Source organism: Muntiacus reevesi, chromosome 1 (genome assembly GCF_963930625.1).
Source record: "Muntiacus reevesi chromosome 1, mMunRee1.1, whole genome shotgun sequence".
NCBI lineage: Eukaryota > Metazoa > Chordata > Mammalia > Artiodactyla > Cervidae > Muntiacus > Muntiacus reevesi.
Genome location: NC_089249.1, coordinates 120,340,637 through 120,368,055, shown reverse-complemented (window position 1 = coordinate 120,368,055; position 27,419 = coordinate 120,340,637). Strand labels below are relative to the sequence as shown.

The following is a 27,419-nucleotide window of genomic DNA, read 5'->3' as shown; positions in this document are numbered from 1 at the left end:
AAAGAAAACTTAGCCCTTGTATGCTGGCTCTTGGAATAGTTTCCATGACTCTTATTCATCAAAACTAGCCTCGTGACATTCACCACAGTGAGGTGTTAAGACTGTGATGCCAGGGGGCCAGCACCTCTCCCTCCAGGCAGGTTGGGAGCAAGTAAATAACAGCCTCAAGTTTATGAGAGCAGAGATCAGACCTCCATAAGACAGGAGGAAGTACACAAAATGAAGCTCTTGGGCAATCTTCATCTAGCAAATCAGGCGGTTTTCAGAGGTCTCTGTGGGAGAGTGTTTCTGCTGTGTCTCTGGGGGCTCTGGGACTGTGGAGAGTGAGAAGCTAGAACATGTGGGGACCCATTACACCCCCATCTAGCACAGCTGTACTCTCCCTTGTTTTATATGCTGGATTTCTAAATAAGGTTTCTTTTAAGCAAACATCATAAGTATTATTCTTTTAAGCAAACAAACAAAACCAGAAAAGCCCTAAGGTTCTTTCTATTTCTAAAAATATACTCTGGTTATAAATCTACAGAGCAGCTACCCCAAAGGTGGAATGCTGTGATTTACTGTGGTTTGACGAGATCCATGAGGATTTATTTGTTTGCTCAAAAATTGTTCCTATAAAATTCTAGATGAAGGACTGTAGAAGGAAAGGCAGTTAGGAGAGGTTCAGATTGCTCTTGGAAGGAAGGAGACCTCTCAAGTGACCCTGAGGTGCCACCAGTAGCCAAGGGACATCACGGTGCCCCGGGGGCCTGCAGTGGAGAAGGGCCTTAAACAAGGCTTTGAGCACCTAGTAAATCCATGCTTTAACAAGACTGGCCCTAAATACAGCTTCAGCAAAGAGCTTGAACATTTCTTTTTCTGGTATCCAGGGAAATGTGATTGAGGGAGCACAGGTGGTAATCCATCCTAGAATTGACAGGGAAATTCCTCAAAGGCATGAATACTGAGTCTGTGTCAAACAAACAAGCTTGGCTAATCAGAGGGAATCAGCAACTATGATCAGAGAAGACAAGATAAATGTTTAAGAACCTTTGGTGTGAGCTTCCCTGGTGGCTTAATGGTAAAGAATCTGCCTGCCAACGCAGGAGACAAGGGTTCGATCCTTAAATCGGGAACATCTCACATGCTGTAGAGCAACTAAGTCTGTGAGCCACAACTACCGGTTCTGTGCTCTAGAGCCCGTGAGCGGCAACCATTAAGGCCACATGCCACAACGACTGAAGCCCACGCACCCTACAGACCGCACTCCACAAGAGAAATCCCCACAGTGAGAAGCCCGCACACTCTAACTATAGAGTAGCCCCTATTTGTCACAACTAGAGAAAAAGCCCATGCAGCAACGAAGAACCAGCACAGCCAAAATAAATAAATACAATTATAAAAACAATAACAACTTCGGGTATGGGTGGGAAGTGGAAGGATAAGGGACAATAGATCTTTCTCTATTCTAAGCCTGAGGAAAAAAGACAGTTAATTCTCAAATCTAGGGTCAAGATAGAATATGTAGCATTCTAAATCTGTACATTTTATGTGATTAAGATTTATTTTCAGTTTATGAATAGTAATGCCTAGGGACAGAGGTAAAGTTGTTAATGTTAGAGAAGTATTAGTTGAAGATAATGCATACCTTTTCTAGGCTATTTCTTTTTTTTTCTAAGAACAAGGCCAGTTTATTTTACACTGCCTCTCGAGGCACTTAACCCAGGAAACAGCAGGCTGATCATGTAAATCGTCTCTGAGTTTAGCTCATTCAGCACACGTCTCACTCTTGCTCATGAGGTCAAAATGTGAACAAATCAAGCCTGGGAGGGAAATCCAGGCCAAGGGAAGCATCTTCAAAAGCTACCATGTGGATCCTGACTTACATAAAATGGCTCGGCATCTTCCACCAATGGTGGGAGAACTTTAATAAAAACATCTTCTTTTGAACTTGGCCCCTTCCTGAACCACTAGAAAGCAGCTTTATCACAGAAAAGCAATCCGTTTATTTGAGAGTACTCTTTTTAGGCAGTTGTAACTTTTTCCACCGTTGTAACACCACTCTGTACTTCTCACTGATGATCTTCTCCTCCAGCACTTTTTTCAGGAGAATCCACATCACTTTTCTCTGTTTCCGCTTCTTTATCCTCTCCAGTGAGAAGATCCAATGTATCTCCCACCTTAACCTTTTCCAATATCTAGGCCCATCTTCAGGATAACATCAAACTGTAAAGACTGTACTACTTTGTCCAGGTCTTTATAGCCTTTGACCTCACCAGGGTTGTCCTTGGGCTCCTCTTCCAGCTCATTCATGTCATGGTCCCCGTCTTCATCAGAGTGCCCTTTGTCTTCTACTTCTTGCAGTCTTTTTAGTGGATTTTTTAGAGCTTATATTACTTTTGAGTCTTATGGAAAATGGAAAAATATATTCTGGAGATATTAAAAGTGCTGAGAGTCTCAGTGAGAAAAAGTTACGGAGGAGTGTTTTATAATTTGATGTATTTCACTTGGCACTAAACAAATACAAGTATCGATTCCAGGAAACACAGCCTTTAAGTGAAGGTGTCCCATGTTGTGCTCTGCAGAGTCCAATCCAGGCATCTGACTTTCTTAAAATGCTGCTGGGCAATCTGACGCTAGTCATAGCTACGGTACATACTACCTGTACATCAGGGATGTTCCTCCCTCCCCGCCCCCCTTCCCCTAGGCTATTTCTTTTGACTCTTGAATATCTAAATCCCCTTACAGCAACTTGCACATAATAGGTGTCCAATAATTATATGTTGAGTGAATCAATAATAAAAGATTTTCATGTGCATTAAGTCATGGGATCATTGACAGCTTTTCTTACCTCAGGCTACTAACAGAATCTTTTCAAGGACATGAGGTATATCCTTGAGAGCTGCCACATCAGAGTTAACTGAACATCATCAACACTATTAAAGCCTTTAATGCTCAAATGAACGATTCCTGAATAGAAGGGTAATGTAAGGGAACTCTGCAAATTCAAAAATGTGTTAAGTTCATCCTCTGCGTGTGTGTATGTTAGTCACTCAGTCGTGTGCGCCTCTTTAACCCACCAGGCTCCCCCGTCCACGTGATTTTCCAGGCAAGAATACTGGAGTGGGTTGCCATTTCCTTTTCCAGGGGATCTTCCTGACCCAGGGATCAAACTCAGGTCTCCTGATTGCAGGTAGACTCTTTATTGTCTGAGCTACCAGAGTATATACAGAACCCACAGTCTGCTTTCAGGGATTAGCATTTGGGTAATGCTAAAGTTTTCCAAACATTAATTTTAAAAAATGTGAATTTAGTACAATGGTGATGCCATGCATTTAAAGTAGTTCTAGGAAAACATACCCACTCTAGTACTCTTGCCTGGAAAATCCCATGGACGGGGGAACCTGGTGGGCTGGGGAACCTGGTGGGCTGCGATCCATGGTCGCTGAGAGTCAGACACGACTGAGCGACTTCACTTTCACTTTTCACTTTCATGCATTGGAGAAGGAAATGGCAACTCACTCCAGTGTTCTTGCCTGGAGAATCCCAGGGATGGGGGAGCCTGATGGGCTCCCGTCTATGGGGTCGCACAGAGTTGGACACGACTGAAGTGACTTAGCAGTAGCAGGAAAACACAAATAGTTGCAATGTAAACAAGACTGCTGGGAAGTAGAACTGCTGTGAAGGCTGAGTACTTATATATAAAAGGGAAAAGAGAACAAGTTTTTATTCCGTTTCTTGTCAAAAGATCTTCCTAGCTAAAATGTTTAGACTAGATTAACACATTCAGGAAACAGTTGCTCTTAGAAGATGAACTATTCCTCAGTATCCTAAGTTTCTTTCTACATAAGTCACAATTTTATAAAATGGGGTAGGTTTCTACAAACATAAAATACTAATTAAAATCATATTTGCATTTCTATTTCCAAATCTACTCATTTGCTGTTTAAACAAAAATTTCCTTGTTGATTACTGCTGAGAATTCTAAAAGTTATTCCCTACTCAGTATTCAATTTTATTATATGGTAACTCATTATTAATAACAAACCCTTGATCATGACCAGTACCCTGTACATGACTAACGAATTCTTGGTTCATGAACATATGCATACTCCAGAATAAATGATGGCATTGAAACAGAGCAAGACCATATGGTCCTTGCCCCCGGCACCATGTCCTCTGGATGCCTTAGACTGTGGAAAACTTTAGTCAAAGAATAAGTTTAATCAGAGAAGTGAGAAATGCTGAAACAAAGAAAAACAGTCAAAAGAGACTAAATAATGATAATAATGTAGTCATGAAGCATAGTCAAGGACCTTTAGTTCTTTCTCAAAGGCTATGGACATAATATTCTGAGCCATATCCTGGGAACTGTCTTGTAGATACCAAAACCTCAGGTGGAGAAGTTAACTACATGGTGGCCAGACTCTACCCTGGACTTGAGCTGCCACAATTCCGAGAAGTGACCGCAAAGAAATGGGAACAAGTGCACCTCGGAACTAAAGATTAACTGTAGCTAAAACAAACAAGATGATGCTAGTCAGACCACTGATGACCAGTTGAAGATGACTGTTGGAGATGACTACGTTGTTTCTGCAAGTAACCTCCTCCCAACCCCACTCTTTCTTTAAAAGCTCTCACCCCCTGCTTGTTAGTGGGGGTAGCTGGCCTTTGGACAGATGTCTGCCACCCTCCCCTTCCCAGTTGCTGGCATCTGAAATAAAGCAAACTTTCCTCTCTACCAACCTGGCCTGTTTATTGGCTTCTGAGTGGTGAGCAGCTGGATTTCCCCTCCACACACTTCCCTTTAGTAACAGATTTTGATGCCCCAAATTGGGGGGGGTGGGGGGGAGAGGTGGATTACAAAGTCAAAATCCAGTCTTCTAGTCATATATTCTACTCTTACTCTAATCTGTTTTCATTCTATTCTGTTAAAAAGTCAAAATGTCTCATTTCTCTGCTCAAACCCCCACAATCACCTAAAATCCCAAATCCTTGCAAAGGCTGTAAGATTCTGTCTGGTCTCACCTTCTATGACTCTACTGCTTGTTCACTTAGATCCAGCCATGCTGGTCTTCTTGCTGTCACTCAAATAAACCAGGCACAAATTCCCTTCTCAGACCTTTGTACTTGCTGTTAGCTGTGCATGGAACATTCCTCTCCCAAATATCCTCGTGGTATGGTCTGCTCTTCCCCTCACCTCACTCTAATATCACTTCCTTAGTAAGGCCTCCCCTGACACCCTAGCTAACACTGTAATATCACTCCTCACTCTGGATGTTCACTACCCCCTTTCTCTGCTTTATTTTTTCTTCTTAGCACTTATCACCATCTAAAATAATAGACTGTGAGCCCTTCAAAAAACAAAGGGGTTGGGACGCCAACCCTCTGTGCAGTCGAAAATCAGTATGTAACACATATTTCTCTATATGTAACACATATAACCTCTATATCTGCAGATTCAACCAACCATGAATCCTGTAGTACAATGGTATTTACTAATGAAAAAAAATCCAAATAAGAGTGGATCCATGCAGTTCAAACCCATGTTGTTCAAGGGTTAACTGTATATTTTATTAGTATTTCTCTTATCTGTTTCCTCACTAGAAGATAAGCTCCATAAGGGCAGGGTTTTTCTCTGTTTTTGTTCTCCAGCATCTGAAACAGAGTGTACCTAACAGATGCACTGGAGAAGGAACTGGCACCCCACTCCAGTACTCTTACCTGGAAAATCCCATGGACAGAGGAGCCTGGTAGGCTACAGTCCACGGGGTCCCTGAGAGTCGGGCACAGCTGAGCGACTTCACTTTCACTTTTCACTTTCATGCATTGGAGAAGGAAATGGCAACCCACTCCAGTGTTCTTGACTGGAGAATCCCAAGGACGGAGGAGCCTGGTGGGCTGCCGTCTATGGGGTTGCACAGAGTCAGACACGACTGAAGCGACTTAGCAGCAGCAGCAGCAACAGATGCACACAGATATTTGTTGGATGAATTGCATGGAGCCAAACAGCACCAATCTCCTGAACCAAGAGTAAACAGGAAGTGCTGAGAAAATACGTAACTAAAATGCATCAGGCTTTACTACTTTGGATCAATTGTTTTTGATAAAGTTAGAATATATGTATAATTGAATCTCTGATTAGTGAATTATTTTACCTTTTCTATCTTTCCTCCAACAAAAGCTTCACAAGATGATGTAATAAGTAGCAAAAACACTGTTTTGTATTTCATTCACTTTTCTATTGCTTTCTACCACTTTAAAGTGATAATGAGAGGGATTAGAAATAAGAGCAAAAAATATCAAAGACCAAGATAATATCAAAATGGGCAAACAGTCCCTGAAAACAATACAGTTGGCCTTATCAGTGGAAATTATCAAATGTGGGCACAAAGATATTTCTATCTGGTTGGGGTTGTTTAAGAGCCTAAATTCAAGCAAGGGGCTTCCCTGGCAGTCCAGTGGTTAAGACCACATACTGCCAACACAGGGGACACAGGTTCCAAATGGTGCAGCAAAAAAAAGAAAAATAAATAAATTCAAATGAAAAAATATTTAAAATTATACAGATTAATGGGTTAGAAGGTCATTCTCATACACAAGGAGGCACTGCTGCTCAGAAAGACTAAAGATGCCACATCATTAGCTAAAGTCATGGCTGTGAATCATCATCATATACCCAAAACTACTATGGAAAGAGTCAGCATAATTTTCCATTTGACTACTGGTCCTATTACTCCAAAACTCACTACATTTGAACTAAAGTTGCAAGAAACTCAATGCAGATGCGTTTATAAAACTCTACTGCAAAGTACTCTGTTTGAATATTCTTTCAAAATACATTGTTGTTTCAGATCAGGACTTTGCCTTCCATAGGAAGACCTTCTTTCAAGAATGCTTTTTAAATACTACAACATAGTTCCCTGTGTTGTACAATACATATGTTTCCTCAGTTCAGTCGCTTAGTCCTGTCTGACTCTTTGCGACCCCATGGACTGCAGCACGCCAGGCTTCCTTATCCATCACCAACTCCCAGAGCTTACTCAAACTCATATCCATTGAGTCAGTGATGCCATCCAAGCATCTAATCCTCTGTCAACCCCTTCTCCTGCCTTCAATCTTTCCTAGCATCAGGCTCTTTTCCAGTGAGTCAGTTCTTCCCACCAGATGACAAAGTATTGGAGTTTCGGTTTCAGCATCAGTACTTCTAGTGAATATTCAGGACTGATTGACTTTAGGATGGACTGGTTGGATCTCCTTGCAGTCCAAGGGACTCTCAAGAAACTTCTCCAACACCACAGTTCAAAAGTGTCAATTCTTTTGCCCTCAGCTTTCTTTATAGTCTAACTTTCACATCCATACATGACTACTGGAAAAACCATAGCTTTAACTAGACAGACCTTTGTTGGCAAAGTAATGTCTCTACTCTTTAATATGCTATCTAGGTTGGTCCGTAACTTTCCTTCCAAGGAGTAAGTGTCTTTTAATTTCATGGCTGCAATCACCATCTCCAGTGATTTTGGAGCCCAAGAAAATAAAATCTGTCACTGTTTCCATTGTTTCCCCACCTGTTTGGAACGAAGTGATGGGACTAGATACCATGACCTTAGTTTTCTGAATGTTGAATTTTAAGCCAACTTTTTCACTCTCCTCTTTCACTTTCATCAAGAGGCTTTTGAGTTATTCCTCTCTTTCTGCCATAAGAATGGTGTCATCTGAAGATCTGAGGTTATTAATATTTCTCCTGGCAATCTTGATTCCAGCTTGTGCTTCATCCAGTCTGGCATTTCTCATGATGTACTCTGCATGTAAGTTAAATAACAAGGGTGATGATATACAGCCTTGACGTACTCCTTTCCAAATCTGGAATCAGTCTGTTGTTCCATGTCAGGTCTTAATATTGCTTCTTGACCTGCACACAGACTTCTCAGGAGGCAGGTAAGGTGGTGTGGTACTCGCATCTCTTTAAAAATTTTCCATCTTTGTTGTGATCCACACAGTCCAAGGCTTTAGTGTAGTCAATGAAGCAGAAGTAGATGTTTTCCTGGAACTCTCTTGCTTTTTCAATGATCCAACAGATGTTGGCAATTTGATCTCTGGTTCCTCTGCCTTTTCTAAATCCAGCTTGAACAGCTGGAAGTTCACGGTTCACATGTTGCTGAAGCCTGGCTTGGAGAATTTTGAGCATTACTTTGCTAACTTGTGAGATGTGTACAATTGTGAGGTAGTTTGAGCATTCTTTGGCATTGCCTTTCTTTTGGATTGGAATGAAAACTGACCTTTTCCAGTCCTGTGGCCACTGCTGAGTTTTTCAGATTTGCTGGCATATTGAGTGCAACACTTTCACAGGATCATCTTTTAGGATTTGAAAGGGCTCAACTGGAATTCCATCACATCCACTAGCTTTTTTCATAGTGATGCTTCCTAAAGCCCACTTGAATTCCTGTTCCAGGATGTTGGGCTCTAGATGTGTGGTCATATCATCATGAGTATCTGGGTTGTGAAGATCTTTTTGTATAGTTCTTCTGTGTATTCTTGCCACCTCTTCTTAATATCTTCTGCTTCTGTGGGGTCCATACCATCTCTGTCCTTTATTGTGCCCATCTTTGCATGACATGTTCCGTTGATATCTCTATTTTTCTTAAAGAGATCTCTAGTCTTTCCCATTCTATTGCTTTCCTCTATTTCTTTGCACTGATCACTGAGGAATGCTTTCGCCTTGCTATTTTTGGAACTCTGCATTCAAATGGGTATATCTTTCCTTTTCTCCTTTGCCTTTAGCTTCTCTTCTTTTCACAGCTATTTGTAAGGCCTCCTCAGACAACCATTTTGCCTTTTTGCATTTCTTTTTCTTGGGGATGGTCTTAATCACTGCCTCCTATACAATGTGCCAAACCTCTGTCCATAGTTCTTCAGGCACTCTGTCTATCAGATCTAATCCCTTGAAGTTATTTCTCACTTCCACTGTATAATCATAAGGGATTTTATTTAGGTCATACCTGAATGCTCTCTTTCAGAATTTTCCACAGTTTATTGTGATCCACACAGTCAAAGGCCTTGGCATAGTCAACAAAGCAGAAATGGACATTTTTCTGGATCTCTCTTGTTTTTTTGATGATCCAGCAGATGTTGGCAATTTGATCTCTGGTTCCTCTGTCTTTTCTAAATCCAGCTTGAACATCCAGAAGTTCACAGTTCACGTATTGCTGAAGCCTGGCTTTGAGAATTTTGAGCATTACTTTATTAGCGTGTGAGATGAGTGCAATTGTGAGGTAGTTTGAGTATTCTTTGGCACTGCCTTTCTTTGAGATTGGAATGAAAACTGGCCTTTTCCAGTTCTGTGTCCACTGCTGAGTTTTCCAAATGTGCTGGCATATTGAGTGCAGCACTTTCACAGCATCATCTTTCAGGATCTGAAATAGCTCAACTGGAATTCCATCACCTCCACTAGCTTTGTTCATAGTGATGCTTCCTAAGGCCCACTTGACTTCCCATTCAGGGTGTCTGGCTCTAGGTGAGTGATCACACCATTGTGATTATCTCGGTCGTGAAGATAATTTTTTGTACAGTTCATGAGAATACCAGACCACCTGACCTGCCTCTTGTGAAACCTGTATGCAGGTCAGGAAGCAACAGTTAGAAGTGGACATGGAACAACAGACTGCTTCCAAATAGGAAAAGAAGTACGCCAAGACTGTATATTGTCACCCTGACAATTTAACTTATATGCAGAGTACATCATGAGAAATGCTGGGCTGGAAGAAGCACACGCTGGAATCAAGATTGCCGGGAGAACTATCAATAACCTCAGACATGCATATGACACCACCCTTATGGCAGAAAGTGAATAAGAACTAAAGAACCTCTTGATGAAAGTGAAAGAGGAGAGTGAAAAAGTTGGCTTAAAGCTCAACATTCAGAAAACTAAGGGCAAACTTCATGGCAAATAGATAGGGAAACAGTGGAAACAGTTGCAGACTTTATTTTTTGGGGCTCCATAATCACTGCAGATGGTGATTGCAGCCATGAAATTAAAGGACGCTTACTCTTTGCAAGGAAAGTTATGACCAACCTAGACAGCATATTAAAAAGCAGAGACATTACTTTGCCAACAAAGATTCATCTAGTCAAAGTTATGATTTTTCCAGTAGTCAGGCATGAATGTGAGAGTTGGACTATAAAGAAACGTAAGCACCAAAGAATTGATGCTTTTGAACTGTGGTGTTGGAGAAGATTCTTGAGAGTCCCTTGGACTACAAGGAGATCCAACCAGTCCATCCTAAAGGAGATCAGTCCTGGGTGTTCTTTGGAAGGACTGATGCTGAAGCTGAAAATCCAATAGTTTGGCCTGCTGATTCGAAGAGCTGACTCGTTGGAAAAGACCGTGATGCTGGGAAAGACTGAGGGCAGGAGGAGAAGGGGACGACAGAGGATGAGATGCTTGGATGGTATCACCTACTCAATGGACATGAGTTTGGGTAGGTTCCAGGAGTTGGTCATGGACAGGGAGGCCTGGAGTGCTGCAGTTCATGGGGTCGTAAAGAGGTGGAGAGGACTGAGTGACTGAATGAACTGAACTGAACTGAATGGTCTAGTGGCTTTCCCTACTTTCTTCAATTTAAGTCTGAATTTGACAATAAGGAGTTCATGATCTGAGCCACAGTCAGCTCCCGGTCTTGTTTTTGCTGACTGCATAGAGCTTCTCCATCTTTGACTACGAAGAATATAATCAACCTGATTTCTGTATTGACCATGTGGGTTATACAATAAATCCTTGTTGCTTATCTATTTTATTATTTATTTGTATTTGGCTGTGCTGGGTCTTTGTTGCTGTGCTGCCTTTTCTCTAGTTGCAGCGAGCAAGGGCTACTCTCTAGTTGTGATTCGCAGGCTTCTCATGGTGGTGGCTTCTCTTGCGAAGCATGGGCTCCAGGGTTAATGGGCCACAGTAGTTGCCGTTCCCGGCTCTAGAGCATAGGCTCAGTAGATGTGGTTCACCGCCTTAGCTGCTCTTGGGCAGGTGGGAACCACCCAGATCGGTGATGGAACCCGTGTCTCCTGTATTGGCCTGCGGATTCTTTACCACTGAGCACCAGGGAAGCCCCAGAATGCTTTTTAAAAGGTAACTTTAAATGAAAAAGGTAACCATTTAAATTCTATAGCTTTAGAATTCTGTACCTTGTTTCAGCAGGAATTGACATCTTCCTTCATTTAAATTAAGCCTGCAGGCATCCAGGGATTTGCGGTCTGTGCCAGTGGTGAGGCCTGAGGATTTCCCTTCTCCTGCTCTTATCAGCGTCTTACTAACTCACTCCTAGAGATAAGGGCACTGACTAGGTATGCCATGGAGATTAGAGTTACAGCTGAATTAAATAATAAGTCAACTAGAGTCATGAGTTTTGCTTGTAAAATCAACTCTCAATTATTCCCTACGTGGGTTACTATTTGGTAGATTTTCCACAAAGAATGTTAATACCAGGCTGACTTTCTCAGGCTATCAGCATTCTCTCAAACTGACAACCTGTCCCCCCTGATGAGTGCCTCTCAAGGGATAGTCATTTTAAATGCCGCTCACCTAAAGCAAATCATAATTAGGAAGGGAAATTAGGTTAGGAATGCAGTGCATCCCCAGGCCAAATAAACTACTCACTCCAACTTTCAAATCATTAGTACCAGAATCCTGCTTCCTATAATAGGGAAAAACTGGTTGCTGGTAGAACTGTACCTTTCTTTAAGACAGATGATATTTTGGAAGCACACTTCTAAAAGTCTTAATCCAGAAAACTGGTTGCTGGTAGAACTGTACCTTTCTTTAATACAGATGATATTCTGGAAGCACACTTCTAAAAGTCTTAATCCAGAACTCAGGGTGACCCAGTAACCTGCATTTTCCCAAGTGGGTCCTAGAGAATAACAGGGCATGTTTAGGGCCTTCATTGTGTTCTAAGAAGTAGATTCAAGGAGCATTCCTCCAGTTGTTGCTTATCTTTTTTTCAGTTCCCCCTCCCTTCCAAACCAACATTGTGTAACAGGAAAACCAAAATGGCATCGGTATTGCCAACAGAGCTGTCTAAAATAGAGGTGGGAGGCCATGAAGGAAGAGTGAGTGATGTATGTGTCAGCCCAGATGGGGCTTCCCCAGTGGCTGAGCAGTAAGGAATCATCCTGCAATGCAGGAGTTGCAGGAGACACAGGTTTGATTATTGTCGGGAAGATCCCCTGGAGAAGGGTATAGCAACCCACTCCAGTATTTTTGCCTGGAGAATCCCATGGACAGAGGAGCCTGGCAGGCTACAGTCCATAGAGTGCCGAGTCAGACACGATTGAAGTGACTTAGCATCCATGCACACACAGCCCAGATGAAATCTGAACTTCAATCACTTATTGTTTTAACATAGGCATCCAGAACATCTTCCCAATGATCCAGAAACTCAAAATATTCATTTGACCCTTACCCTAAAATAACTCATGACAACTTATCTTTTAAAGATAAATACTTCCTTTCTTGTCTCATCAGTCAGTCAGTCAGTTCAAACGCTCAGTAGTGTCCAACTCTTTGCGACCCCATGAATCGCAGCACGCCAGGCCTCCCTGTCCATCACCAACTCCCGGAGTTAACTCAAACTCATGCCCATCGAGTCAGTGATGCCATCCAGTCATCTCATCCTCTATCGTCCCGTTCTCCTCCTGCCCTCAATCCTTCCCAGCATCAGGGTCTTTTCCAATGAGTCAACTCTTTGCATGAGGTGGCCAAAGTATTGGAGTTTCAGCTTCAGCATCAGTCCTTCCAAAGAACACCCAGGACTGATCTCCTTTAGGATGGACTGGTTGGATCTCCTTGCAGTCCAAGGGACTCTCAAGAGTCTTCTCCAACACCACAGTTCAAAAGCATCAATTCTTCGGCGCTCAGCCTTCTTCACAGTCCAACTCTCACATCCACAGAGTTAATCATAATTCCTGCCAGACAATTTTAACAATTTTGTGACTTTTGGCTTATAAGCCCCTGACTCTCTTTCCAGGAACACTTGTTTTACCAAATCTGTCTCCTGAACTGCAAATCTTAAGACCCCAAATAAAGTTCTTTGTTCTTTGCAGCCTTGATACTGATTACTGTTTGACATTTGATATGTGTTTTAACTTAATGAAAAGTAAATTACAGGAAACACTTCCAATCTCAGGATAAAAAGTAAGATTTTTTAAAAGTTGAACATTCAAAATACTATAAAATCCATTGAGGCGAGATACGATTTTTTTTCTATTATGTATGAGTAAAGAGAGTTTAGACATGTGTTCTTGACTAACAATAAAGATAAGGAAACTGGGGCAGTTGCCCCCAAATATGCTATCAATTTATTTCCCTTGATTAGTGATTTTCTTCACTTTCTAAAACCCAAAGTTCTTTCTTCAAAAAATCTTATTTAGGATCCCAGTTTTTAAACAGATAAAACAAGGCTGCCCTGGCTGAAATGAGAACGGAGGCTCAGAGCCACCTTCATGCTCATCATTTAGCAACCTGCAGATCCCAGAAAAATGTCTGTGCAGCCCTAGGTTTCTGTAAGCAGTGGTATGTTCAATTGCTCAATATACTCTTAATTTTATTATTGAATCAAGCCAATCTGCAGAGAGATATATATTTGAAAAGTGATTTGGGCCTTCATAGAATTGTCAGGCTTCCCAGATAGCACTAGTAGTAAAGAATCCGCCTGCCAAGGCAGGAGACACAAGAGACACATGTTTGATCCCTGGGTCGGAAAGAACCCCTAGAGAAGGAAATGGCAACCCACTCCAGTATTCTTGCCTGGAAAATTCCATGGACAGAGGAGCCTGGCAGGCTACAGTCCATGGGGTCACAAAGAGTCAGACATGACTGAGCACACATACACAGAATTGTCTGAAAGTATAGAATTAAATTTATTCAAATTGCATTGTTACCCTATTTTTTAATTAAAATAGATTTACTTAAAAAGTAACCCAAGGATCAAGAGTTATATTTAGTATAATGGACAAAAGCATAGACTTTGGAACTAGATTGACCACTTTTCAAATTCAGCTTTTCCATTTATTAACCACATGACCTCAAGCAAGTTATTTGACTTCCCTATGCCTTTGCTTCCTCATCTGTAAAAAGGAGATGAGGACAGTAATACTATCTACCTTAGAAAACACTGTATTAACATGCTATATATAAATGAGAAATAAATGAATTCTAGTTTATAAAGCAATCAGAAGAATGCTATAAAATGCAATAAAGTGAACAGTCAGAAAATTCTTTTCTGTAGCCTCAGTATAAAGAAAATTTCTTTCACCCAAAAATGTGTATTTTTATAATGAAAGCACTGTGATTCTTAGAAATGAATTCTTCTTTATTGTGGCAAAAATAAGAAGATGTGTCTCCACTTCTCCCTCTAAGGCCTATGGGAGAAAAATTAGATGACTTCTCACTGAAACCATACAAAGTCCCAGAGTATTTTAAAAGTAATCCATGTAACTACTACTAGGTCAAAGCTGGCACCTAAGTATATAAAACCTATTACTCTCCTTGGGCTACAAGTACTCTTTCCATTACACCACCCTGCATTCTAGGTGGAAGGAACCACAAGCCCAAAGAAATTAATACAGAGCATGTTTATAAAATAGTGAATATAAGAAAATAGCATAGGTTTTTACTTATCAAAAATTCATATTAACTTATTATGTGTCATTAATTTAAAATATTAATATTAAATAATGGGAAGACAATGGAAACAGTGACAGACTTTATTTTCTCAGGCTCCAAAATCACTGCAGATGTTGACTGCAGCCAAGAAATTAAGAGACGCTTGCTTCTTGAAAGAAAAGCAATGACAAACCTAGACAGCACATTAAAAAGCACAGACATTACTTTCCCAACAAAGGTCCATATAGTCAAAGTATGGTTTTTCCAATAATCATGTATGGATGTGAGAGCTCGACCATAAAAAAGGTTGAACACTGAAGAACTGATGCTTTCGAATTGTGATCCTGGAGAAGGCCTTGAGAGTCCCTTGGAGAGCAAGATCAAACCAGTCAGTCCTGAAGGAAATCAATTCCAAATATTCATTGGAAGGATGGATGCTGAAGCTGAAGCTCTAATACTTTAGCCATTTGATGCGAACAGTCAATTCATTACAAAAGACCCAGATGCTGGGAAAGACTGATGGCAAGAGGAGAACAGGGTGACAGAGGATGAAATGGTTGGATGGCATCACCAACTCAATGGACATGAGTTTGAGCAAATTCTGCGAGATACTGAAGGACAGGGAAGCCTGGCATGCTGAAGTCATCGGAGCCACAAACAGACAGACATGACTTGTTGACTGACCAACAACAAAATGTGTTGAGTACCTATGTACCAGGTACTCTATTGAATATTTTACACATATTCTGTCATTTAATTTTCATAACAAATCTTTGGAGCCAATAAAATTATGATCCCCATTTTACAGATAAGATAATTAAGAGTCAGAGAGACTAAGCAATGACACATAGGTAGTAAGTATCAGGGTTAGGACTCAAACCAGTTTTACCTGACTCCAAACCTGTGTTCTAAACTGCTCACAAAACATGACTTTATGTGACATACATGAAAAATAGGAATGAAGAAAACAAAACTGATGTAAGACATATTGCAAAAAAGGAATCCATGGAGTTCAGCGACTGTTGCAATGTATTAGAGAAAAGGAGGGAGTTAAAGATGACTCAAGTTTGAAGTGTGAGTAACATGGAGAATAGGGACAGTGTTCAAAGAGCGAAGTCAAGAAGAGCTAGCTTCTGGCAGCATGATGAGTTCATACTTAGATAGCACTCCTTCCAGAGTAGGAAACAGTGTGTAGAGCAGAGTGTTACTATTTTCACATTAGTTTATGCTACTCATACATCAGATTTTCCAAAAGCCTAGGCAGAGGGTAGACTGGAACTCCTACTTTTTGACAGTCTGAACAGATTTTTCTATCCTCCTTTACTATTTGAACAATAAGCATGATTTTAAAAGTGGTCAGAAGAAAAAGAAATTAAAGGTACTAATTTCTTAAGGAATGGGTAGTTTTTTTCTCTAGGAGTTAAAGCAATGAACATATCCTTCTGCACAACAACCACCAGTATTTTGGCAAGACTATACAGGGAATATCAAAATGGGCAGTGCCATCTCAGCAGGATTAGAAGTTCCACTTTTCATGAAAACTTCTGTTTCTTTCACAGCCACCACCATGAACACCACCACCACCATCACAAGGGGAAATTTTTCTGAGAAAAAAATTCATGACTGATAAAAAATGTCACGTTTCTGCTTTTAAATAGTTGTTGACTTAGGCAAGTAACTTGACTTTTCTGTGCTTACCTAGTTCCCTCCTCTACAGACTTGGTAGGTTGTTTAGATTTTATTTAGCTCAGTCTTCACTTTGACTGAACTGATGCTACAGTTCTGTCCAATGTTTTACATTCCATTATTCAAAAAGGTGGAGAGGAGAGGCTAAAGAATACTAAAGCTGAAAGTACTGCTACAGTTTATTTTGTGCAATTCCTTCAGTTTATAAACAAACAAAAAAATGAGGCACAGGGTCTTGACTCAGCTGGTCAGCAATAAAGTCCACTCTAGAACTGAGCTACTGATACACAATTTTGGGCTTTTCCCAATGCACCACTGTGTCTTTTCTAACCAGCTGGTTTAGAAATATTCACCTTAGGACTTCCCTGGTAGTTCAGTGGTTAACACACCATGCTTTCAAAGCAGGGGACATGGGTTTGATCCCTGGCCAGGGAACGAAGATCCCACACATAATGCAACCAAAAAAAAAATACTCACCTTGGATGAACTCAGAGTGAGTCACAGGGAAAAAAACAAACAACAAACAAAAAATACAAGGCCTCGCTGACTGGAGAGAGATTTATGTGTAGGACTTAAGGTTCTTATGAAATCTCATAACACTTCACTTGAGACATTAAAAAAACTGTGTTATGTGCTTTTTATAGCACAGTATAATAGCAAAGTCTTCAGACAGAATCTCTGGTCTCACCACAGCAGACACAGCATACCCTTAGAAAACCTGCTCTGAAGTCTCAGCTCCTGTGACTACAAAAGGAAAGAGATGGTACCTTTCTACCTGGGAGTGCCCACAACAAAATCTGCAGTTGGTTCCCACTTTGACTTTGCTGCTAGAAAAGCAAAAGGGATTAAAAAAAAAAAAAAGACAATGTTCTGAACTAGGCATACAGGAAAGAAACTGAGTGATAGAGGTGCCAGCCAAGCCCTCTAGCAACATCCCAGGTCCCCATCTTCAATTCTCTTTTTCTTTACTGCTGACCTTTAGGATACAGAATACTGTTGTAAATAGAAAACTCAAAAATGGAAACTCTAGTGAGAGTCAGCTGGCACTGGTGAAGAAGCTGTGTGCAGAAGTACATGCTGTCTGCACCAGGGGCTGGCTCTGCTCACAATCTCTGCGGTGAGCTGTAAAGCTTAATACAACCATCTGGTGGACACCCTGGAATTCCGCAGAGATAGGCACTAAATGAACACAGAAAAGACTTATAAAGCTAATTCATTGTTTTTATAGATCAAAATCTTTTTACCTTCTAGACAAGAGTGAAAATGAAAAAATGAAATTAACTGCTTCTCCCTTTTGAGGGAAAAGCAATCTGGAAAATAAAATAACTGCCCACTCTGAACATAAAGGAACAAATCTCCTCTGACACTTGTGTGCTTCAAATCTTCCAAGGGGTGCTTATCTTAATGATGGGCTTTATGCCGTTTACAACCCCAGATCCAATATACTTAGTAAATCTCTTACTCTAAAACGAATTTTTTTTTGAGTTGTACTAATATTCATTTATTTATTCATTCATCAACAAATATTTATGAGTGTCTCTGATGTGCCAGGCACTATTTCGGGTGCTGTGGATATAGCAGTGAATAAATTCCTGTCATGGAACTTATATTCTGTTTAAAATCTCTCCCTAGATGTTTGTTGAATCAATGAGTGATAAATAATACTGGTGGTAGCCTGTGAGAATTAGGTGAATTAGAGCATAAAGATGTGCTCAGTTGCTCAGTCGTGTCTGACTCTTTGAAACCCCATGAACTGTACCCCACCACGCTCCTCTGTTCATGGGACTTTTCATGCAAGAATACTGGAGTGGGTTGCCATTTCCTCCTCCAGGGAATCTTCCAGACCCAGGGATCAAACCCTTGTCTCCTGCATTGGCAGGCAGACTCTTTGCCACTCCATCACCTAGGAAGCCCAATATAGAAATGGGCTGTGAGCTATATAAAACCTAAGATTAAAAAATATATACATATATATTTTATAAATTGATCCTTGAATTTCATCTAATTCCCGTTCAACTCTCTCTTTAGGTTTGGCTAGACTGCTATAAAATAAAATAGAAACAATTTCTAAGAAGTATTTCTCCCAAGACACTGAACATAATATGGCAACCAAGGAAAAAGAGGTCCTTATAAACAGAAAAGAAAATAGAACCTGGTAACGATCACCCTCATCCAGTGAAGTCCTACATGCTTCTACAAGCATCAGTTTTTTTAAAATCCAGTGAATCTCAAAGACCAGCACTAAGATAAGTAACAACCTGGTTAAAAACTTACTTCAAGGAGGTTCAGAGATGACCTTCCACAGCCTGGTTCCATGTTGGTTAAGTTCATCTGAACCAGTGGATTACTGCTGACCTCCAGTCAGTGGCATCTTAATTTTCATAGTGTCCTGGGTGGTGCAGCCAGTGGAGGGATGGGTCAGACAAAGTCAAGTGTTTCATAATGTAGTCAGGCACAGAGCTTGTCCTTTGCCTCTGGGAAGTAAAGTTATGAGGATAAAGCTTATGACAGAAATCACTTCTAGCATCAAGGAATGTTAACATGGCAACATAGACAACAAAGCCTAGGTAATTATTAAAACAAATCTCCAAAGAAAGGCCATCACTGGCTGAAGCTATCTCTCACTCTACCCTCCTAAGCTCACCGAATGAAAGAAGTTTATTATTACATCAGGTAAAGTTAAAAAAAAATACCAAAGCACATAATATTTGCTACCAAAAATGATGCTGCCTTCATCTCAGGGTAGTTTCTCCTTAGAAGGCAAACCTATAATAAAAGGAATGAACTAGGTTTTATTTGCCCTCATTTTTGTACAAAGTGCCATAAATATTACTATTGCCTATATTCATATCCAAGAAAAGAGCTGAAGTCAAACAACAGTTTTCAAATAATACCAAAGATATGCAGGTTAAAAAAAATCCTTAAAAAAAACCCCAAAATATGAACAAGAATATAAAACAACTTGATGAGGTTCAGAGTACAAGATGCTTCCATCCTGAGAAAAGAGTTAAGAGGTAGGTTCAAATCCTGATTTGCTACCTGGGTCATCCTCTCAGGCAGTCCCTCACAAGAAGGACAACTTCGTCACCAGTAATGATAAAGCAGTTAGAAGCAGTTCTTATTTAATTAGAGGAACCCAAGTAATGATGAGCAATAGATAAAATACATATATTGAAAGAACATGTACAAAACCAGTATTATTTTTGTGAAGTGTCTGGTATCAGAAAGACTTGGGGAGGGGGAGATAGATGCGATGGGAGCGGGGGCAGGAAGCAGATGTAAAATGAGAAGAGGAAGCATAAGCAACACTTGTAAAAAGGGTTGTTAACTAATTCTAATATTTTGCTTTTTAAAACTTCCAAAATATTTTGAGTCTTGGTTCTCTTCTTCTTCTTCTCTTTCAAGTTCTCATTCTTTTCTCCAGTTTCCTTTAATGGCTTTTTCTCCCTTTGGGGCCTTTTCCTTTTTCTTTGTCTCCATCTTCTTCATACTGCTAAGCTCCGAGATTCTGTGGTTAAGAGAGGGATGATATGAGAGGAGAGAATGAGAGTGTGACCAGAATTGGAGACTGACACATTTACCTCCCTTAAGCCCTAGTTCTATAAGGATGTCTATATAACCTGGTAAAAATGATCACAGAACATGGCAGAAGTGAAAACTTAGGAAAGAAAGTCCACCATTATAAAGTCCAGTCATGAAATGTGTTCAAACATGCACAGTCATTTGCTGCACCTCCATATATTCCACCATCTGGATTTGACATTACATAAAAGCATAACAGGAAGCATCGAATGCCAGAAGGTGTGCATGAAAGAGATGACTAAGAACAACATCTCGCCAGTGACCCAAAATCCAGTGTTTAAGATGGACGGGTTGTTGTCCATACATTCTTGGAAAGCCAGGAAATGTGGCTTTCCAGAGTTGTTTCAAATGATTTCGCATTTCAAAATGCATGAAAACTGTTCATCTTGTGAAATAGGCATAATCATTGCTGGCATTACAGGGACTTAAAAGGGCCACTATGTACCCAGGAAAACAACCCGATACATCTAATAATAAATGTACACCCTCCATCCACCAGTAAAGTATAAAATGAAACAAAATACACAAACAGAAAAAATAAAGAATGCTAATGAAGATATCTTGAAAGGTAACCACCAGAGGTTTCCCAGGTAGGGCTACCCCAGGTAGGGCTACTGGTAAAGAACCCACCTGCTAATGTAGGAGACATGAGACACGGGTTCAATCCTGGGTTTGGAAGATTCCCTGGTGGAGGGCATGGCAACTCACTCCAGTATTCTTGCTTGGAGAATCTCATGGACATACCCTGGGGGGCTACAGTCCATGGTGTCGCAAAGAGTTGGACACAACTGAAGCGACAGCATACACACCATTATTTTTATAATTAAGCTGCTGGAATATTTTGAAGTGTTAATTGCCTTTCTTTTCCTCCTTTGTGTCTTTTTATTTTTCTTCCACCTTCAACATGCTTCCCAATCCAGGCACATAGAAATGATACATTTATTGCCTCCAAGTAGTTTTGGGACAAGACAGAAAGTAGAAGATGGCAGCAAATCATTTTCATCATTCTTCCAGGATCTTGAGAGAACACAGTGGTTTTGTGAAGGGGACGTACGTTTCTTGCTGAACATCGAAAAAGTGTCTTGGCTAAAAATAAAAAGGGAAGAAGACTGTCATAAATAGACTCCCTCTGATCTAGGTTGGCGGCTGAGGGGAGAAGAGAGACAGGGGGAGGTTTGCAGATTCTGAGAGCAAAGTAGACCTGAGCCCATGCCCTACCAGAATACTAGTGCAGCGGTGAGACCCAGAGAGAAACGGCTGCCTGCTGTGTCTTGGCTGGGAGAGCACAACCACCTAAGTACAAAATTTTTAGCTAAAGTCCGCAGGTAAAGGTAAAGCAGATGATTCCCACAGCTGATGTATAAATTAAGGTTTTTAGCTTGGCAGCATATTGCACCTGGTTTGAGCAAGAAAAGAATGTGTTGCCTTAAAAGTGGAATTTATTGGAAGGTTATAGGGAAGTTCAGGCTTTCCAGATGGTGCTAGTGGTAAAGAACCTGCCTGCCAACGCAGGAGAATGAGGGATGTGGGTTCAGTTCTAGGTTGGGAAGATCTGGAGGAGGGCATGGCAACGCACTCCAGTATTCTTGCCTGGAGAATCCCATGGACAGAGGAATCTGGCAGGCCACAGTTCATAGGGTCACAGTCTGACATGACTGAACCGACTTAGCATGCACACATGCACAGAGGGAAGTTCAAGGAACCAAAAGCAAATTGGGAAGATCTAGCTTCAGAAGGGGAAGATTGAAGTAATTTTGATGACCTGAGTAACAGGAAGTATGGGCTTCCTTCAGGGTGCTGACACCAAGTTCATCAGCTACAATTTTTTCCCATCCTGAGTCACTCCTCACAAAATTTAAATTCCAGGAAGAGCTGGATGAAACTTACTTAGATCCCTTTTCAGATAAGGAGGGTAGAATAACTTGTCTGATACTTCCAGGAGATGGTAGGTATTAGAAGGGTTAATCCCTGAAAGGAAAATTTAACTGCTATTACAAAGAATGACAGAAAGAATGGATGCTGGGCAGGCATAAATAATATATGCCAACTATGGTGCCAACTTTATATATACATAAATCTCATATGGTTGATCACTTTTTTAAAAAAGTATTTATTTATTTGATTGTACTGGGTCTTAGGTGGGGCATGAGGGATCTAGTTCCCTGACCAAGGATAGAACCTGGGCCCCCTGTGTTGGGAGTGTGGAGTCTCAGCCACTGGACCACCAGCAAAATCCCCTGGTTGATTACTTTTTGATATACTGTTCATGTGTAATAATCAACTGGAAGAAGTTGAGGTTCAATTTTTTTGAGTATTAATCATGTCACTCTCCTGTTTACAAGTATTCACTGACCCCTCATTCTCTCCAATTCCTTTATATTCTTCCAGTCCTTGCCTATCCCTCCAGCTTCATCCTCAGTCCCCTTCCTTCAGCACTGTACATTCCCATACTAAGGGACATGCAGTTCCTTGAACACATTATCTTATCTCATATCCACAAGTTTTTACACATGCTACTCCCATTGCTTGGAATGACCATCCCTATTCCTTGCCTGCCTGCAGAATCCACTCACCCATATCAAACATTTCCTCTTTAGGGATATCTTTTTCTCCCTAATATCCTTTCCCCATCACTTCTTTTCATCATGGTATCCCCAAATAAATTCATTTTTCTACTGCAATTATTTGCTCATATATTTGCCTCACCTATAGATACATGAGTTTTTAGGAGTAGTTTCTGAATAAACAGTGTTGAATTGGGACTTCCTTGGTGGTCTAGTGGTTAAGACTTCACCTTCCAATGCAGGGGTCTCAGGTTCAATACCTGGCTGGGGAGCTAAGATCCCACATGCTTCAGGGTCAAAAAACCAAAACACAAAACAGAAGCAATATTGTAACAAATTCAACAAAGACTTAAAAAAAAAAAAAAGAAATGATCCACACACACACACAAAAATCTTTACAAAAAAAAAACTTGTTGAATATATTATTGACTTTTTCAATCATATACCAATATTCACCCAGGGCTCACTCTGCTTGGAGTTATATACAGGAGATGTAGTAGGGATTCATACAGAATGTTTACTACCACATTAATTCCCTGTCAGGGGTATGCAGTGGGGAAGGAAAAGTGTTCTAGGCAAGACACAGGTTTTCATTAGAACCTCTGAATATTCACTATTCCTTAATTCCCATGTCTACTTGAAAGCATAATGGACCATTTCCTGCCTATTTTATTTGCTGATATTACTTTTGCAAATTTTATTTGTCTTCATTTCATTTCTGTAATGGTAAAATTCATACTCCAAATTATTTATAAATTACTAATGAGATACTGGTTTTATATTTCACTGTACAGCACTGTCCCCTAACAGAATGAGTGCAGGAGCCAGATTGCCTGGGTGTTAATCCTGGCACTTTGGGCCAGGTCACCCGACATCCTGGTCAGGTGACTCTGGGCCAGACTATTCAAACTCTGTGCCTCAGGCACCTAATCAATAAAAGTAAGGTCCGTAATAGTACCCAACACATTGAATCATTGAGAGGGTTAAATGGGTCACAGATGTAAAGCACTTAGAACATTGGATGGCAGGTAAAAAGTGCTAAATAAATGTTAGCCACCATTCTTATTGAAATAAAATATATACCCTACCATAGTATTACATTTTTTTGTCATTAAAATAATACAGTAGATGAGAAGTATAATTACAGGAAGCATTCAGAAAACATGAATTTATTTCTATCACAGTAGGATTCAGGTTCTTTGGTGTAATAATCAGGACAAAAGAAACAGCTCAAAACCACTGCAATAGAGAATGACCCTTAAGGAGCTAATGAATGAATGGAGGAAACACGGTACTATGCAGACGTGCTAATTCATCTCAGCCGTGTCTGACTCTTTGTGATCCCATGGGTTGTAGCCTGCCAGGCTCCTCTGTCCATGGGATTCTCCAGGCAAGAATACTACAGTGAGTTACCATGCCCTCCTTCAGGGGATCTTCCCGACCCAGGAATCAAACCCGTGTCTCCTGTGGCTCTTGCATTGGCAAGCAGGTTCTTTACCACTAGCACCATCTGGGAAGCCCAAAATAGGGTAAACAGAAATCCAAACCCACTCAGGGATGCTTCCTCACACAAGAGTTTAGTGACAGGGAAATAACCAAATAAGAGTCCATGAGATTACTTAATCTGAAGTGGCTAAGAGAGGAAGGAGTTGCCTCTAGTTGGGAGAATTTACTATGAAACTGACCTTTGTTAAAGGAAATTTAAATAACTTATCTATTCACTGTAAATCCAGTTGAAATGAAGTTGGTACCATATAAAACTGGCTTTCCTAGCTTTCTAAACATGCTGGTCACTCAGTTAAGATTTATGTAATGAAATATGTTATAATCTTGTTTAGGAGTTTCCAAATTGTCACACTATTTATATGACAAGAAGCTTGGAAAGCCAAACATTTCTGTAGTTTGTGCTTACTACAAATTGATTAAGGACACTGTATGTTTTTATAGTCATGAAAATAAGCATTGGCCCTAATGTCAAGGACAGTCAAGCTTTAAGACAACCTAAATCACTAAAATACTTTCCCTCCTCCCTAATCTCTCAGAGTTTATCTTTTGATGGGATGTGTATTAATGAGTAAAATCAGATTACTGGCTAGGGAAAAATAACTGTGCTATTTTGGCATGTCTGGAAAAACATGTGAGGATGCCTTACTTGGTGAGTAAGATACCTTACCCTGGAAAGTACAGTATAGTATGAATAGTATTCTATAGTATATCTATAGTATTCTATAATATTTATAGAATGAATGAATAAATGAGTACTAGAACAATCTTACTTAATAGTTTATATGGACTAAATGTGCAATATTCATTAAACACATTTCCAAGTTTAGGAAGACTTCCATTTTTAATAAAGATGCCTAAGAATCAAGGCCATGATTCCTATTTAAGTATTTGATATGACAATACAATCATCCTCTGGAAAAGATAACACACAGTCTTTTCTTATCTAGAACATCAAACCTGAGCAATCTATGTTAGATGTTAGTTTCAAAACAATTGCAGCAATGTTTCTGTTAATTTGAAAGTGAAAGTGTGAAAGTTAGTTGATCAGTCACGTCCAACTCTGCGATCCCATGGATTGTAGCCTGCCAGGTTCCTCTGTCCATACAATTCTCCAGGCAAGAATACTGGAGTGAGTTGCCATTTCCTCCTCCAGGGAATCTTCCTGACCCAGGGATCAAACCTGCGGCTCCTGCACTGGCAGACAGATTCTTTACCACCAGGAAAGTCATGTTAATTTGAAACAAAATATTAAATAGATGATATCTTTTATTAGCTATATACAGTACATTAGGTGCATCTTCATTTTGTACAATGCAAGAAGGCACTAAATCTCCCCATGAATGGTGTGAAAGTAAAATCTTATTCAGGCATTTTAAAAAATAATTTTATTTATTCGTTTATTTTTGGCTACGCTGGGTCTTTGATGCTGCATGGACTTTTTTCTAGCTGCGAAGTGTGGGAGCTACTCTCTAGTCGTGGTACGCCTCGGGCCTCTCTTTGTGGTGGCTTCTCCTGTTGTGCAGCATGGGCTCTAGGGCGCTCGGGCTTCAGTAGGTGCTGCACGTTAACTCAGAACTTGTGGCTCCCGGGTTCCATGGCTGTGATGCATGGGCTTAGTGGCTCCACTGCCATGTGGGATCTTCCCAGACCAGCAATCGAACCTGTGTCTCCGTCACTGGCAGGCAGACTCTTTACCACTGAGCCACCACAGAAGCCCCTTATTCAGGTATCTGAAAACTATTTTGTTCCTGAGAAAGAAATCTGGAAGAGAAATTTTCCTGGCTTCTGACCAACAATTTTGTTATTGTGTCAACCAAATAATTTTCAATTTATTATGTCAGGAAATCATAAAGATAATTCTTTCCCACATTTTACAACTGGGAACTCCTGAGGTTAAATCTCTTTTTAGTTATAGATATGGGAAATAATACATCAAATATATATATATGAAATCTTGCTTAAATTCATTTTGCCAAAATTCTATCAAGCTCTATCATCTCCATAAGAGAAAACATGGTTTGAAATAATTAAATGAAAAACAAATATTGCTCTCACATTCACTGTTTCAAACTTCATGCATCTGCCTCTTTTACAGGATCCACATTTGACTTCATCAAGGGCTTTGTTCCTGAGAATTCACTGCAGAGTCAAGAAAAGAAAATGAGTTATGTGCAGCTGTATGGGGTTGTGTTCAGTTAATCATTTACTCTAAGTCATATGGACCTAAAGGCATGACCCACGGTAAATTAAAAGAGCAACGGACAAATAATTCATAGCTTAATCTGGATGCTGTTTTAAATCTCTTTGAATTTCCATTTTCCCACTGGAAAAATGATGAAAATGCCTGCCTTGCATCTTCTTATAGGAATTTTAGGACTGAGATGCTATATCAGAAATACTTTGAGACTATCTAAGGTTAGTTGTATCATAATTCCTAGTATTTTTAAATAGCTACGGTTTTTATTTTACATAGATACCAGTAAGGAAGACTGGGGAGATAATGGTTCCTTCTATTACAAGCCTTTTTTAGAATTTCTTCACACATATCAACGACCAGAACAAGATAATATTTGTGATCCTTGATTACTTTAAAAAACAAAACACAATTTTTAAAAAGTACAAAAGTTAAGAGTGGTAACTTTTTGTTCAGCTCAAAATTTATTTTAGAAATGATAACTTCACAACGAACTATTCACCTTCAGTCTTAAGGGTATTTCAAAAGGATGATTTAAATTTCTGATATTCTGGTTCCCACTGATGAATTCTCCATTTTGACAAGTTTTGATGAAGTCTATTCTCTCTAGACAATTTATGCAAACCTAACTTGAATAGCTGATTTTGACTTTATCCCCTTGAGTTGCTAGAACTGCCCTGATTAAATTTTAAAATATAATTACAGGTAGCACATTGAGTCAGTCAGTTAGTCAGAGAAATCTGAGCTCTGAAAGCCTACTTCCTGTACCACACTGCATTAAGTGCTCTGGAGGAGGGCGGGGGTGGATGGGAACAGTCATCATGAAATGATTTAAGGATTATTATTAACACAACAGATCACCAAGCACAAAGTACTCAAGTGGAAATTCTATACACAAAAGTTCAAGAAATGGAGAATAAAAGAAGCACCTTTCTGGCTTTAACTGCCTGTCCTATATATTTAGTAAATGTGTTTTGTGACTGCTAGTAGCTTTGCTGGCATCCCAACAAAATAAATTAAACAACGTTGGTGTACTTAACAAATGGGCAGTCTGGGTTGGTGGAGAGCAGTTCTTTAATTTATTTTACCTGGTAATACTGCTACAGCTTTACTCAGTGAAGGGCCAGGGAGACTTTTTTTTTTTTCAACTTTTTATTCTGGAATAATGTTAGATTTACAGAAATGTTGCAAAAAATAATAGAGTGTTCCAGTATACCATTACCCAGTTTCCCTTAACGTTAGGATTTTTACA

The 27,419-nt window shown here is 40.1% G+C and overlaps 1 protein-coding gene and 1 pseudogene across 6 annotated transcripts in view; both read right to left on the bottom strand.

Annotated features, from left to right (window-relative positions):
• The window catches only part of LOC136149659 (uricase), a 123,746-nt gene that overhangs the window by 86,490 nt on the left and 9,837 nt on the right, over positions 1–27,419 (bottom strand). For 2 of the 6 annotated variants that reach the window (XM_065910106.1, XM_065910116.1), the window contains exons 3-4: positions 26,029–26,112; positions 18,596–18,795 (exon numbers count right to left, since the gene is read on the bottom strand). In XM_065910106.1, coding sequence (XP_065766178.1) covers positions 18,596–18,652 — 57 coding nt within the window. In that variant the 5' untranslated portion in view covers positions 18,653–18,795; positions 26,029–26,112. The other 4 variants (XR_010659692.1, XR_010659693.1, XR_010659695.1 and 1 more) reach the window with 4 other exon arrangements.
• Positions 1,985–11,901, bottom strand: LOC136150548 (mitochondrial transcription rescue factor 1 pseudogene; annotated as a pseudogene).